This window comes from Archocentrus centrarchus, chromosome 7, assembly GCF_007364275.1.
Source record: "Archocentrus centrarchus isolate MPI-CPG fArcCen1 chromosome 7, fArcCen1, whole genome shotgun sequence".
NCBI classification, from domain to species: Eukaryota; Metazoa; Chordata; class Actinopteri; order Cichliformes; family Cichlidae; genus Archocentrus; species Archocentrus centrarchus.
In genome coordinates, this window is record NC_044352.1 from 22,138,268 (window position 1) to 22,153,430 (window position 15,163).

The 15,163-nt window shown below is 47.7% G+C and overlaps 1 protein-coding gene across 1 annotated transcript in view; it reads left to right on the forward strand.

Moving 5' to 3' along the window:
- The window catches only part of samd11 (sterile alpha motif domain containing 11), a 48,216-nt gene extending 34,304 nt beyond the window's left edge, over positions 1 to 13,912 (forward strand). Inside the window, 17 exon segments of the mRNA XM_030733317.1 lie at positions 4,845 to 4,998; positions 9,463 to 9,512; positions 9,515 to 9,538; positions 9,541 to 9,576; positions 9,771 to 9,849; positions 9,957 to 10,011; positions 10,013 to 10,049; positions 10,052 to 10,246; positions 10,249 to 10,314; positions 10,317 to 10,655; positions 10,658 to 10,701; positions 10,703 to 10,733; positions 11,233 to 11,337; positions 11,340 to 11,365; positions 12,233 to 12,305; positions 12,308 to 12,342; positions 12,579 to 13,912. Of these exon segments, the coding sequence (XP_030589177.1) occupies positions 4,845 to 4,998; positions 9,463 to 9,512; positions 9,515 to 9,538; positions 9,541 to 9,576; positions 9,771 to 9,849; positions 9,957 to 10,011; positions 10,013 to 10,049; positions 10,052 to 10,246; positions 10,249 to 10,314; positions 10,317 to 10,655; positions 10,658 to 10,701; positions 10,703 to 10,733; positions 11,233 to 11,337; positions 11,340 to 11,365; positions 12,233 to 12,305; positions 12,308 to 12,342; positions 12,579 to 12,911 (1,682 nt within the window). The 3' untranslated portion in view covers positions 12,912 to 13,912.
- Positions 13,913 to 15,163: the final 1,251 nt, after the last annotated feature.

The window sequence follows — 15,163 nt, forward strand, 5'->3', positions numbered from 1 at the left end:
TTTTGTTCTTTTCACTGCGCCTGCCGTAAAATGTTAATATTTCTCTCACATTTTTCTATAGGGTGTAACATTAGCTCCTACCTTTTTTAATGAATCTTTTTTGCAGTAGTATAAATCCGATCAGTGCTTGGGCCAAATTGTAGTTTGAGCAGCTTTTTATTTTTGATTAGTAATGATTTTTAATCGCTGGTTCCAAATCTAGGGGGCGAAGCCTATAAAAGCTTTAATTGCCTTTTCCCCGTCTTAGAGGAGTTTAGAGGCAAAATTCAGTGCATTGTGGGGGTTTTATGGCCCTGGGCTAAGTCTGAACGCCGGCTTCCTTTCCCAGAAGCCTCGTCGGTTTTGAGGGAGGCGCTCTGGCGCTTTGCTGACATACTCGCTCCCTTTCTTCACTTCCACATTCCAAATCATTTGATAGTTTCCACATTATCCTTTATTCTGCAAGTGTGCTTCCTTTATCCAACCTGCACTTGTGCAGAAAAGAAGAGGCAGGGGTAATGAGACTTCAGCTGTAAAGAGCAAAAAAGAAATATATATATATATATATATATATATATATATATATATATATAAAATAATGAGATGAAATGAAGAAGGAACAGAGATGAGGTAAGAATAAATAAATAACTTCTCATTGAGGAAGAAATAAAGAAAACAATTTGCAGTTGCCACATGCTAAATTAAACTATCACTTAAAGATAATGTCCTTGTGACACAGCACACCCCTGTTTGTACTGTAAGTGTTAGATGCACTCAGTGGAGGAGGTCTGCACAGGCTTTGCTAGTGCTGACAGCCACACTTCCATATTCCTCTATAAATCCACCGGCTATTCAGAGGTTTATTTACCAAACATAACACTACTTCCACATCCTCCCTTTCTCCAATTAACAGGTGGAGCTGGTTAGGAAACACTCTCAGGCAGCCTGAGAGTGATGTAGGATGGGATGTAGGACAGAGGGATGGCTGTTTTGTCTCTTGAGAGGCAGATGTGAATCACTTCAGCGAGAGCGAGCCCCTTGACATTGACCTGGTCTCCGATGAGGCCCCCATGACCCCTCCTTCCCCCACCTCCTCCCCGGGCCCCTCATCCCTCCTATACATTTGCCTCTCACGCTTGCTTTTATGCCACCTCCCCTCTTCCTCCTCCTTTTTCCTTACCGCCAACTCTCCCTTTAGCCTTGGTCCCCGCAGAGCATCCTTTCATGTGTTTGAAGTGTGGGGCACAGAAAATGAAAGTGTGCGTGCGTGGAAGAGGTGGGGGTGAAGAGGAACTCTGTGTGCATGTGCCTAGATGTGTGTGTGAATGTGTAGTTGCAAGGTGTTGTGTGAGAGGCTCTCTCTCTGGACCCGATGGGCAAAAGAAGAGTACCGAAAGAAGTGATTGGGGGTGGGGGGGGGGGGGGGGGGGGGGGGGGGGGGGGGGGTGGGGGGGGGGGGGGTAGGCTGAAATTGGGGGTGGAGGTGGAAGGGAGGCAGGGATGTCAAAATGGCCAGGAGGGCTTTCCCTCCCTCTTCATGTGATGAAAGGAGAGTAAAGAAGAGAGAAAAGAAAATGAGAGGTGGGGGTAGAGATCCAGATGAAAGTGAAAGGAGGGGTGGGATGGAGGGCGTGTTCTCCTGTTTTGTCTCTTGCAGTTCAGTCACCATTGAAATACGGAGCTGTACACAACATCTCTTTAACATCACCCCAATAAAGTTGGGAAAAATAAAGCAGTGCGATTGGTCAAAGGACAAAGACATTCAGCACGAACACGCTTGCAACATATTTACAGCTGCATAAGCCTATGATACTGGCTAAATGCTGATAAATGCTTCTTCCTGAAAAGATGCTTAATTTTCTGGTGTATGGTGCGCTTTAGCGGATAGATGCTGGCTTTTGTGTACCTGCCAGTCCACCAAATCCATCGTGGGGCCAGCCAAGCTGCATCAGCGCAGCACTACCCTGTATTCTCGTACTGAGGAAAGCCCGGCTTAACTGAGGGGATTTAGGCCCAACTCCAGGAATGATGGTGGGGAGAAAAATGGGATGGCACAAAAGAGGGATAAGTGGAATGGGTCCGAACGACAAACTGGGACTTCCCAAAATAACTCATGCAAAGAAAGAGGTGTGTGTATGTGTGTGTGTGTGTGTGTGTCCGCAATTAGGCCTGTAATTTGTAGTCAGAGGGGCTCTCCTCTTGTGTGCCAGCAGCTGCAACATGAGACAAGAGTTTTAGAGGGGAACATTCTGAGTTTGAGCACCTACTCACCTACACACACACACACACACACACACACACACACACACACACACACACACACACACACACACACACACACACACACACACACACACACACACACACAGGGTTAGAACCCCAGGTGACTGTGCTGCTCTCAGTTCACATGAAAGGGAATTCAAGAGAGAGGGAGGGAGAGAGAAAAACATGGACCCAATATTGAAGTGAGGCATCACTTCCTTGGAGTGGATATGCAGCGAATAACAGGAAGAAATAACAGACGGAGAACCACAGGTCATACAGCGTGTACTCTGTGGATTTAAAGGAGTATCGCTTGTTTTACCTATCAAATCCAAGGCCATAGGTGCTGTTGAGAATTTTAAATTTGATTTTCATATTTTAATAATGTCTGGCTGAGGCTGCCTCATTTTTGTTTTTTCTGGTGAAATTTGGGCATGTGATATGTGATTTTACGAGCCTGACTAAGGCCAGGCAATTTAGTAATCACACAAAGTCCCACTCAGCCTATGAAAGGCCTCAGCTGCATCATGCTCCCTTTTAAACTCCAATGAGAGCTTAATGAAAAGCATGATGGGAAGTGTAGGATCGAGTGACAACACACACACACACACGCACAGTGTTTATCAATGCCAGGACACGTGTAGCACTTGGAAATGCAGACATCACAGTGAAAGAAAAACACCGGTCAGCTGCATTTAAAATGTCCTCAGCAAATAAATACCTAAATAATAAAAACTTACAACTTTAGTAATTTTAATGAGTCTTCACGGCAACAGCGAGTGTTTCCAGGCCTGTTCACTTTTCAGTGTCCCCTGGAAACATTTGCGGTTCTTATGTTATTTGAGTGTCGTCTACTTTCAGCCAAACTGCTATTTTAAACATCGGTATCGACTCAAGACTTTCAGCGTATCTCTAAAAGTTGGTGTGCTTGCTACTTGGCCTCCAGCATGGTCAGATTGTGTTTCTCTGCAGCTTTTATTTTGACCATTCTTTTTCAGTCTGATGCTTGGTCCTCCTGAAGACTTGCAAAACTGCTAAAGTCACCCCTTTAACTGAACCAGACATACAAAATAATTGCTGGAGGTGGGACTGTGACCACAGGAAACTTATAGAGGTCAACTATTCAGCCCCATCTTCACTGCACCTTGTATGCAAGTGCTCAACAGACTGAGCGAATGTGTGTGTGTTTGTGTGTGCGCTCTGGGGCTTCAGTTCCCTCTGATCCTTCCCTTATCTCTCACAACCCTCCTCATCCCCCTCCCCCCATTTTACACACACACACACACACACCCTTGTCTGCCGCCAGCAGAGTCCCTCGCGGCCTGGCGCAGCAAACAGATCGATACACCGGAGCTAGGCCGCATTAATATCTGTCGCTTCAACCCCCCCATCCCCACCCCGGCGCCCGCTCAACTGCTTCAACACACACACACACACACACACACACAGTTGTGTGTTGGGCACACTCACGTAAGCACCTAAATCACGCAGACACACAGAAACACACATCACACCCGTACCGGCGGCGGAAATGGCCCCTAGCTCCCGAGGGATCTGTCTAATTAAAAAAAAAAAAAAAGGAGGGGGGGGGGGGTGGTTGGGGGGATAGATAGATTGAGGCAGAGAGGGAGGAGAGAAAGAAGGGAGGAGAGAGAGAGAGAGAGAGAGAGAGAGAGAGAGAGAGAGCAGGGATGGATTTTTCTCTCATTAGAAGCCATGTCTCCTGGTGTGGCCTGGCCTGGCTTGATAATGATGAGTTCTCTTCTCCTTCGAGGGCGAGAGAGAACCAGAGAGAGAGAGAGAGAGAGAGAGGATGAGCAAAGAAAGAGATGGAATGAGGCGAGAGGTTGAGGGCACGAGGTGGAGGGGAGAGGGCAGGCAGAGATGGAGGGAGAAGGCACGGTGGTGGTGAGGGATAAAAACACTGTGCACATACTGTATTGCTTTTTTTTTTTTTTTTTTCCCAAACGTTATCACAGTAATGATACTTTTCATGGCACGTTTTTCCTGGATCCACCTCTTTATTTTCTCACATTTGCTCAAAGCAGGTCAGCTCAGATCCAAAGCATGACAGATGGATTTAAATGCCGTGTGCTAATTTCGCAGACCTCAGCTAAAATGTCTGTTCTGTCTTTGTTGAGTGTGCGTTTGTACATATGGATATCTGTATGTGTAGATGATTGGATTAAAAAATACATCATTTTCAGTATAAATGTGGAAATGAGGCAAGTAGAGTTCTTAATAATTTATTGGGTGTTTCTATAAGCTGCCGCCTGCATACTTAACCCTTAAATCCATCACTACAGGGCAATAAATAACTTTTGAGAGCATATTTTTACTTCTACTGTTTTCTATCCTGCTAACTTGTAGCATCATTAAAGCCAAATATAAGCAGCTAAATGTATAATTACTTGAATTATGTTTCTACAAATGTTCAGTATAATACAGCTGGATGCTAAACTTGTTTTCCTCCCCCTTCTCCCTTTCCATCCTCTACTTTCTTCTCTTTTTATCTCATCTGTGTCCTATCAACACTATCATCTCATTTCTTTTCCTCTGCTGTGCTTTCCTCTGTTTGGCCCCCTTTTTTCCCCGGAATTCAGACATGCTGCGCGCTCGCCAGGAAGCTCTGGCTGCGGCGGTGAGGAATCCAGCGGCCTTAGAAGCTCACCTGCCCTCGGCGGGAAGCTCTTCTTCATCCAGCCAGAGACGCAAGCAGGGCCTGCCTCAGCACCGGGACGCGCATTACACCGACAGGTAAAAACAGATACAACAAATACATAAAACATCCATCTCTGCTGTAACCAGCTGTAGCTGTTGAAACAATACCTGCATTATTCATCATTAAAAAAAACAAAACAAAACCCTAACACCTACATGCACCTGGCACATGTATATAACTGCATAAGAGTTGGCGTTAATCACCTGTCAGTTTGCATCAGTGCAGCCCTGTACTTCTCTTTTTATTCTTTCCTTCACTCCAACCTTCCTCAGCAAGATCTGATCTCATATTTGGCTTTTCCTGTGCACTGCAGTGTTCGTGTGAGTATGTGCATTTCCACATACATGGCTAAACTGAGGATCCAATAACCTCTTGGCTACCACTGTGGAGTTGCACGCCTGCACGCCAGCTCTCCCCCTCGCCACCCCCCCAGCGCTGGCCCCTGCGCCTCCCAAACAAAGCCAGGGGCAGCGGGAGTGGGCGGGTAATTGCTTGTCGATTATTTATGTGGCGCGGGGAGAGGCGGGGGATCGATAATGGGCCGGCGGTGCGGCAGCAGGGTGTGTGCGTTTGTGTGTGTGTGTTTGTGTGTGCCTGTGTGTGTGTGTATATGAGAGAGAGAGAGAGAGAGACAGAGAGGAGTTGTGAGGGGCAGGAGGGGGAAAATAAGCAGGAAGCAGAGCGGCCAGGCGCTGTGTGGTGCAGCTCTGGGAGACTGTGGGGGTGTATATTCTCTGTGTGTGTGTGTGTGTGTGTGTGTGTGTTGTGGCAAGGTGGGGGGGTGGGGGGCTGAGTGTTCGTGTGTGTTTGTTTGTTCCATTTTTCAAGCTGGCGGTCTGCATGCGTGCTCGTCTATGCGGCTTGAATCTGGGTTTGTTTGTGTGAATATGTCTGCTAATTGTGTGTGTTTGTGTGTGTGTGTGTGTGTGTGTGTGTGAATGAGAGAGGCTAGTGGTGCAGTGTGAATGTACTCAGTGAGCCACGGCTGTTCTCCGACAGCACACAGAGTAATTAGCCACACAGGACCGGGGAGAGTTAACTAGGCCTCACCCTACCTCCATCCATCCATCCATCTATCTCTGCTTCACTCTGCCCTCCTCAGTCTCCTTGTGTGTTCTGTTTAACCCTCAGTGAAACATTTAATCTCAGTATGTTTTTTACAGCAAATAATTAAAAAAAAGATGTGCCCTATCACTTGTGCCACTGTCCAAGCAATAGGATGCAAGAAGAAATTAAAACAGGCCAATTCTGTCTAAAATCTAAAGGCCAGGTTGTACCACAGAACTAGTAAAAACGAGGGAGAGTGAGAGAGGTGGGCATGAGAGTGGAATGAGTGCAAAGTGAGGAGAAAATTAAAATCAAGATAATTGTAAGTTAAAAAGTAAAAAAAAAAAAAAAAAACAGCAATAAAATGAAAAGCAAGGCTGAGGAAGTGAGTTAGAGAGGGAAGCTCTCCCCTCTCTAACTCTCTCCGTGGCTCACCTTTCCATCGACCCCTCATCATTGATTACCTGGGGCCCATTAGGGCCCATTGTTAAAAACAAATCATTAGGGCCGCTCGATGGGCTTAGAGCCTGGCGTTCCATTTGTCTGGCCTTAAATGGCACTAAGCTCACCAAGCATCTGCAAGGCAAATAAGGGAGGGGTAGAGACAAGTAAAGAGAAAGGGGGGGGAGAAAGGGGAAGTGGAAAACATTGGAGCATAAAGTGGGAATGAAGAAAGGGAAGCAAAAGAGGAAGAGAGGAGATGGCGAGATGACGAAGTAACGGGAGAGAGAGAGAGATGAACAAAAATAGGGAGTGAGGAGATTGAGAGAGTGTGAGATAAGGGGAGGGAGAGAGAGAGGGTGGGAGAGAGAGAGAGAGAGAGAGAGCGTGCGGAGGGAGCCTCATCCATTTTAATGAGCTTCCTGTGTAAATGTGTTCCTGCGGAGAAGGAGCTGAAGGCGGCCGCGCGGCGCTCCTAATCCCCCCACGCTCCAGTCATTAAGGGCAGCCCTGTCACACACACTTACACAGATGCACCTATGCACGCACAGACACACAGACACACACACACACACTGGGCTGCTGTGGGACGGGGGCCGCTGTCGCCACTCTGACAGGTCGCCACACACCAGTGAATTCCCCAGGAGCCCCTGGCCTCACTGCAGGCAGGAGACACTGACTGACTGAAAGAGAGAATCTAGTGATACAGTTTTGCTTGATTATGAGTCCACCTTGCATTTTTGAGTTTGCCTATTTTCAGTCTCAGAGTGTTTTGCCTCATCTTTTTATAGCATGTCAGTGGTTTGCCAACAAAATGCAAAGATGGTGCAAAAAAGAAAGCCACACATAGAAAGACAGACAAGTACACACAAACACATGTAGGAGCACACATACACAGAGCCCCAGAGCAAAACGACTAATGTCTGCCACTCCTCCCTCAAAATTGCCTCCTATAAAAGAAGGAAGCGAGGGAGAGATGAAGGAAGGGAGTGGAGGGGAGTGTCAGACAAACACTCCTTCTCTCCTCTCTCTCTCTCCCCGTGATTAGGCCTAATTATGGTGGCGCAGACGCCTGGCAGCCCCAGTCATGCAGCTTTAATTGACCGTTATTCATTTGAGGGCTAACGCTAGGCAAGGGTAGGCGGTGCAAGGAGAGGAAAGAAAGAGGGAATATCAGAAAGGCGGGGGGGGGGGGGTTAGTGGGGATGGGAATTTGGCATGCGGTAGCCATGGTCGGTGGGGAGGATGGGAGTTTTGTGGGCGCCTTAGCGTAGCCTAGTGGAACTGTGCGTCGGAAGGCTAATTGCAAGCCCTGAGGGATTAGGCCAGGTGATTACACACTGGGCGGTGTAATTACATAAGCAGCGGCTAGCGGGGCCCCGGCTCGCGGCTCCAGGGTCACGCGTCACAGCCCTCACCCAAGATTAATTGGAGCTGCCACTGGAGTGCGAGGCACCGCCGGAGAGAGCGGTTATACGATTAGCATTAACATTTCAGCGGCGGAGGCGATCGATGAATGCTGCCCCACCACCACCCTTCCCCAGCACACACACCCCCACCCACCCTCTCAGTGCTGGCTCCGCCACCTCACACACCTCCCGTACCCCCATCTCATCCACCAGCTCTTGTAGACGTGCCCTCCTTCTTTACAGTTCCTCTCCCTCATCATTTAGTGAGGCGGGAGACATGCAGGCGCTGGCTAATTTGAACACGGTTGCAAAACAATATTTGTGGTTGCATGTGTCCCAGTGTTGGTTTTGACTCTGTTGTTTTCCTCAGCTTGTTTCCCATGTATGCTCTTGAGCAGCGGCAGTCACACACACGCACAGCTGAGCTCTGATTGGTGTGATTGCAGCAGCTCAGGAGCAGAAAGAGGGGAGTGAAGTGGGAGATGTGTGGGTAAGAAGCTGGAGCTCGAGTTCAGGAAAGGTCCTGGAAAAAGCTTGAGAGAGGGCTGAGAGACAGAGCAGGCAGCAGCATCATCATCCACTCATGGATCAAAGCCTCGCACACTTTTGACGCCTTCATAGGGTCGAAGTGCATGTGCCTCACTTTTCACACATTACCTGCTGCTTCAAAAAACCATACTCCTGCACCCCTGAGGATGTGCACCAAACTGACAGGGACAAAATGACAGGAGGGTACCTCGGAGAAAAAAAAAGATGACGTACAAGACAAAAACAGGATAAGATTAAGGGAGGAGGAGAGATAAAAATACATAGTCAAAGGGAGTAGGAGTGGAGAATGGACAGATTTTTCAGAGGTCATAGAGGAGTAGAGAGACGAGAGTAAAGAACAGAGAAAAGGTGGGTAATACAGAGTGAGAGATGGAAAAAAGAGGGAGAAAGGTGAGAGGCACCTTTCCCCCTCAAAGAGGACAAAAGACGAAGCCAATAATGGAGGGGCCTTTTCAGAAGCAGGGGTTGTGGGACGCTCCATCTTTTCACTGGCTTCAATGCAGCCTGGAGAGTGAGGGAGGGAAGCAGGGAGAAGAGGGGAGAGGAGAAGAGAGGAGGGATGAGTGTTAATTAGAAGGTCCTTCAGCCCATGGCCCCGGTCAAGACGCAGGGGCCGCCCCAGCTGTCGGAGCATGACACACTGGCATTGTGCATTCAGCCCTCATTATGTGTGTGGGTCTGGAGTTGTGGCGTGTATGTGTGAGGCGGCAGGGGAAGGAAAGGCTGCAGTCCAGGGTTACAGCAATGGCCAGCGGCGCTTGCTGCGGCGTGACAAGACTGATGAGGCACTGGGGCGACATGGGGGCCTCTGGAGCACACTGATAAAATACACTGCATACATTGGCAGTGTGGCAGCATTCGCGTGCGCACACACACACACACACACACACACCACACACACACACACACACCACACACACACACACACACACACACACACAGTAAGAGTTGAGATGTGCTGAGAATGAGGAAAAAAACGTGTATGCGCAACACTTTTGTCATTTTAACCTATTTAGTAAAATCCAATTGAAATTTATGTTTTTTGTGTCACAGAGAAATGTCCCATCCTCCACCCCTACTGTCCCCTCCAACTGCTCCTCACATCGCCTAGGACCTCACTTGCGGCCTCCTTCCTTGGCATGCCCTCTGCTCTTTGCCAAGCCCCTGGTGAGTCATAAGTAATTCTAAGGCCAGATGGATAGTTTTTGTCCAAGACACAAAAAAAAATCATTTTCATCCTAGTATTGCCTTTTGGTGTCTTGAATTACTTTTTCAATGTGTTTACTCATATTTGTGTTATTGCCTGCTGATTTTAACATTTGGGACATTGCATTGTTTCATTTCTGCTGTTTCTGTCACAGGTTATGGTTTCCTTCAACCAGCTCAAGCCGAGATCTTTGCACGACAACAGGAGCTCTTGAGAAAACAGAATCTAGCCAGGTGTGTTTTAATAAATTGATTATGAAAGCCTACATTAAAGTATTATAACACGAGTTTATGAAGCATTTGGCCTGTATGGTAAACCCCTCTATGTTTTGCTGCCGCAGACTTGAGATGTCAGCAGAGCTGCTGAGACAGAAAGAGTTGGAAAATCTCACCAGCGACAGAGCAGCAGCAGCAGCGTCTCCTGGGCTCTGACCCTCTGGAGTTCTACCTCCTGGCATTCCTCCCGACCATCCAGCATTGCGGAGTCTCCACGACATCCCAGAGGGCCATCCTCTCCGCGAGGAACTGGCCCGCCGCTCGAATGCTATGCTGGTGCTTCGCCACGGAGCCACCACACCCCTCCTAACCCTCAACCACCAACAGCAAACAACCAGGGCATCGTCCACACCCAAGACACCCAGGCGCAGAGCTCCACTGCTGGCCCAGATGCCGAATCCAGAAAGATAGCCCGCAGGGGCCCCAGACACAAATCCGCGGTGGGGATCATAGAGAAGGAAGAGAGGACAGAGGAAGGGAGGGAGACATGGAAGTGCACGAGGAGGAAATGAAGGACTCAGACAGCGAGACAGAGATGTGCGATGAGAGGTTGGAGAGAGTCGGTGCCAAGTCCAGCAGTAAACCCAAGGACAGGGGTAAAGACACTGGCAGCAAGGGAGTGTGTGACAGTGCCAAGGAGACTGTAGAGAGCTCAGGCAGGCTGAGTGCTCCTGTAGTTCTGCAGGTACAGAGTCACCCAGTCGCCCACCTTTTTACCCCTGGACTGGGCAAGGCTGATCTCAAGTACCACCTGCCACCAGGTTTCTGCCACCACTACCTGCTCTTCATGCCCAGTCATTTCCCTTTGGATTTCCCGTACGCCAACCCTTATTTTCACACGGGTGAGAGACTCAGACAAACACAACACACAGAGCTTAGAGCTGACATGTGAAATCCATTAGAATCACTCTCTGTGCGTGTCTCAAGTGTGGCGGCTTCTCCCTGTTAGGGGCCCCTACCTCTGACCCCAGGGTGACCTACATGCACGCCAGCAACAGCACAGCCACGTGGGCAGAAGGGAGGGATGAGGGGCATGTTTGTTCACATACATACAGTGGAATCAATCAGCATATTTATGAAAGCACAAGAAAAAGACTCACAATGAGCATCTGAAGGAAACTACTGGAGTCTTAATTTATCAGATCTGCTGGTTACTTCATTTATTTACATCAAATCAAAATATTTCAGTATAAAACCTACCATCATGGCTATGGTTAACAGAGCCAAAAGCACTTTAAAAAAAATAATAATACAGCTCAATATATTTTAAAAAACAAATAGCAACTTTGTACCTGGTGTGTATATTGACACATCATTTTCACCCACTGCTGCCTTTTTCAGGCTCTTTGGGAGGTCTTTTCATGGATGGGGAGGACTCAGCCACAGCAAACCCTGTGGAGGACATCAGCAAGTGGAGTGTGGAGGATGTGTGCGGCTTCATAAGCAGCCTGCAGGATGTGCTGAATACACACAGGTGAGAATATAGGGAGTGGAAGGTGAGAGAGAGAGAAGGGGATGGAGGCCAGGGGCAGGCTGATTAGTAACCATTAGAGGAAAAACTGTGACTAAGATATAATGCAAACCCCCAAATTACTGTAGTACTGTCAAGTGTGTCTCATTATGTTTAGGTAGAAGCAGTAAACCTGCAGTTTTTTTTTTTTTTGTTTTTTTTTTGGTGAATGGTGTGGACACATGAGTGCATGGTCATGTTAATAGTTGAGCCATATTTGTTTGAATGAGGGGTGTGTTAAAGTGCATGTAGGTGTAGCTTGTGGAATGAAATGTGCATTTGTGTGTAAATACAGGCCATATGACATTCCAAAATGAACTATCAGGAATTGAGAAAATTCAAGCCATTGGAAAACGGAACCTAGTAAATATGAATGCGAGGTACATTTTTTGAGTCGACATGTATGGTGAAAGCAGCTGCTGCTGCTGTCCTGACTCCAGGGGAACAGATAAGGAGCAAGTAGACAACATAATATAGAATCCTGAAGCCAATTAGGCTTCAACTGTCTGATCTCTGACACTGGAGTCACTTCAGGAAGAGATTTTCTAAGACCAGTAAAGACAAGAAAAATGATAATATATACATACGTATGGCATCAAAAACATCCCAATCTCAATGTTATGATGCTTAAAATCATATTAGACTATTTCTCCACAACTGGATCATCCATATTGTAAAAATGGAATGGATGAATGGGTCTGCAACATTTTGGAATAGAGCCACTGTTTTGTAGTTTGTGTGAGTGAATGCATAGGCTCGTGTGTGTGTGTGTGTGTGTGTGTGTGTTTCTACGTGTCGGGGCTGTGGCTGAAGCGGCTGTGTCTCCGCCAGGTGTTTCGGGAGCATGCCATTGATGGAGAGACATTGCCACTGCTCACTGAGGAGCACCTGCTCAACACCATGGGATTAAGCTGGGGCCTGCACTCAAGATCCGCTCACAGGTACACCTCACAGACCTGCGTGTGTGTGTGTGTATGCGCATGTTGTGTTTGTCTGAATGTGCGTTCTGTCCTGTAGGATCGAGACAAAACTGCTAGCATAGTATAGCTCATTCCTAAATTAGCCTGCCCCGCATTCTGCAGCCTCTCTTCTCTCTCTAAATACAGTATACATTAGTCCATAACATGATGCTCAACTGGCTGTACTGACAGTCATGTGATCTCCTCTCGTCTCTCAGGTGGCACGCCGCGTTGGAAGGCTTTTCTACATGACAGGATTCCCGCTGGCGTTCCCGTTTCCACCGTCTGCTGCCCTGCGACCCCCGGAACGCGATCGGGAACCCCCCCTGACAACACCATCTGACACACCCCTGCCCCTCTCCCTTTCTGTGCCACACCGACCCCACTTCACCAGCAGCAGTTCCTCCCCTTACAGTGGCCCCACCCCAGGGTGCTCCTCCCCCAAGCAGGAAAACGGCAATGTCTCCACAGTGGTCGGACGATATGAGGCCAAAACACCCCTCATAGGAGGCGTGCAGGAAGGGGTGAAGGAAGGAAAGACTATCTCATGAATGGGGATGAAAAAAGGGTTCAACGTGAAGCAGACTGACCTCTCATCACCTTCACCTTTGAGCTAAAATTTATAGGAAAAATAACAGACTTTACTAAAAAAAAAAAGACAACTGGACAATATGGACCGTATCCGAGAAACCAATCAGCTGAGTTCCTCTGCAGGGGCTGTAGCCGAGCAGAATCCCAAAGAAACTGGGTTGGAAGGGAGAAACGTGAAGCGACAGAGAAAGACGGAGACAGCTGGTCACAGCAAGCCTGCCAAAAAAAATGGAGCAAAGCCCCGCCACAAATGCGACATTCTTGCAAGTCAGACAGTCAGACGCTAGCAGAAACTCTTCCTTCCTTCCTGGGCTGGAGGAAGCTCTGCTCACTCACTCTTTTTCTTTAGTTTCTGTATCTCTGACTGCTCTCACCCCAAGCCCTGCAAAAGCCCAAGGAATGAAAAAAAAGAGACATCTCTCCCTCCCTCCCCACCTGCTTCCCTGAGGCCAAACAGCAGCGTGGTGCTGTGTTTTTAGAGGCTGGAGTTGAAACATATGCTGAGCAGCACTAGATCTGACCAGCTTCCTCTATCACTGCAACTATGCATTCCACTGTCCCGATACCAAAGATGACCGGATGTGTGGAATTGAAACCATGTTTCACAAAGTGTCCTGCGCTTCTTTTGCATTAACGGTCAAACAGGGGAATGCTAGGCTAGTGCCTCACACAATGGACTCTATTTGAGAGAACACAGGTAGAGGTGTCATTTACTGACAAACGAAGGCTTATAAAATGTTTAAGAAATGGAGAAGCCTCAATAGCAGCTGTGGTTTGTACCCCCCTTATGTCATTGTACGCTTGTGTTGACTACTGTGGGAGGTAGGAAAAACATGCAAAATTGTACAGAATCATGCTTAAGATGAAAATATCCTGAAGATTACATACGTGGTACTTTTACTTTTGCTAAATGTAGTTGCACGAATAAGGTTTTCTTTACTGAAAAATGTGACTTGCTGAACTTTGGTGGTACTTTTGTTCATTTTTGTTTTGCCCTTTTTTTTTTTTTTTTTTTTTTTTTTAAAAAGGGTGTAATATTAAAAAAAAAAAAAAAAAAATGCTCCAATCTTGAATGCTACTTCAGCATATAAATATGAGGACACAAATATTATAGGACTTCTAACGTAGTAGATAAAGCAGATTATGATATGTATTAAATTAGCCCTCAAGATGGATTCCAAAGATACTTTTACTTTCTCTCTGGTTGCAGGGAAAAGAAAGGCACAAAGCTCTTAATGCAAATGTTTTGAATTTGTTATGGATTTTTTTTTTTTTTTTTACTACGCAAACAAATTAAATGGTCTCTAGATTTCCCTTCGAAAGTTTGTCTTCATCCTATTTTTCTATTCACCGCAGAGGTGAAATAAATCCTAAAGCAAGCCTGTCTTTCTCTAGTGTTTGTCCTTTCCTCCTCAGGTGTTTGTGGTTCTTTGTAAAAAATGTGCAGCAGGCTCTGTGTGTGTGTGTGTGTATAAAAAAAGGTGAGGTGACCCATGGGGGCACAGTTCGGGTCAACACCAGCTGTCGGAGTGTGAGGTTCAGCCGCAGGCCAAGGCCTCCCTGCCTGTGGGGGTAAACCTGACCCTCCTCATATACTCACACACAGGAACAGAACCAGGAGCAGCCTTCACTCACACTTGCCTTCCTCCTTCAAAGCAGTACGCTCTTCACACTCTGCTGGGACTTCCCCTCGCTTTAGGCGGGCCTCTGCACCAGGAGGTTCTGAATTCACTCAAAACTACCGCAGAGGAAATGTGACGACGCGCAGGCGTTGCTCAAATCAAATCTGCAGCTGTAGGATTTCACACCACGGCTCGCAACTCACCTGCCTCACTGTACGCCAGTGAATGTGAGGCGCGAATGTCCTCGTAATAAAGGCCAGAATCACCATCAGTTTAGCTGTGAATTCTGGTGTAAAGTGCAGTGAAGGCCAGAAAGAAAAGGGGGAGAAGTTGGAGTAGGACGGTCGTGTTTGAGCATGTGCGTACACAGGCAGAAAAGACAGTGGTCTGGGCAGGGGGTGGGTGAGGAGTTGGCAAGGAAACAGACCAGCCTGTGTTGCTGCTCTACCACCTGGGCAGAGAGTCTTGGCACAGCATCAGACACCACCCTGCCAGCCTGGCACCGCGCTGCTGCCTCAGGGCTGAACACCCGCCTCTTTGTACCCACTCCTCTTGGCCGGCCCTGCCTGGCTGGTCCCGGCTCAGCCAGC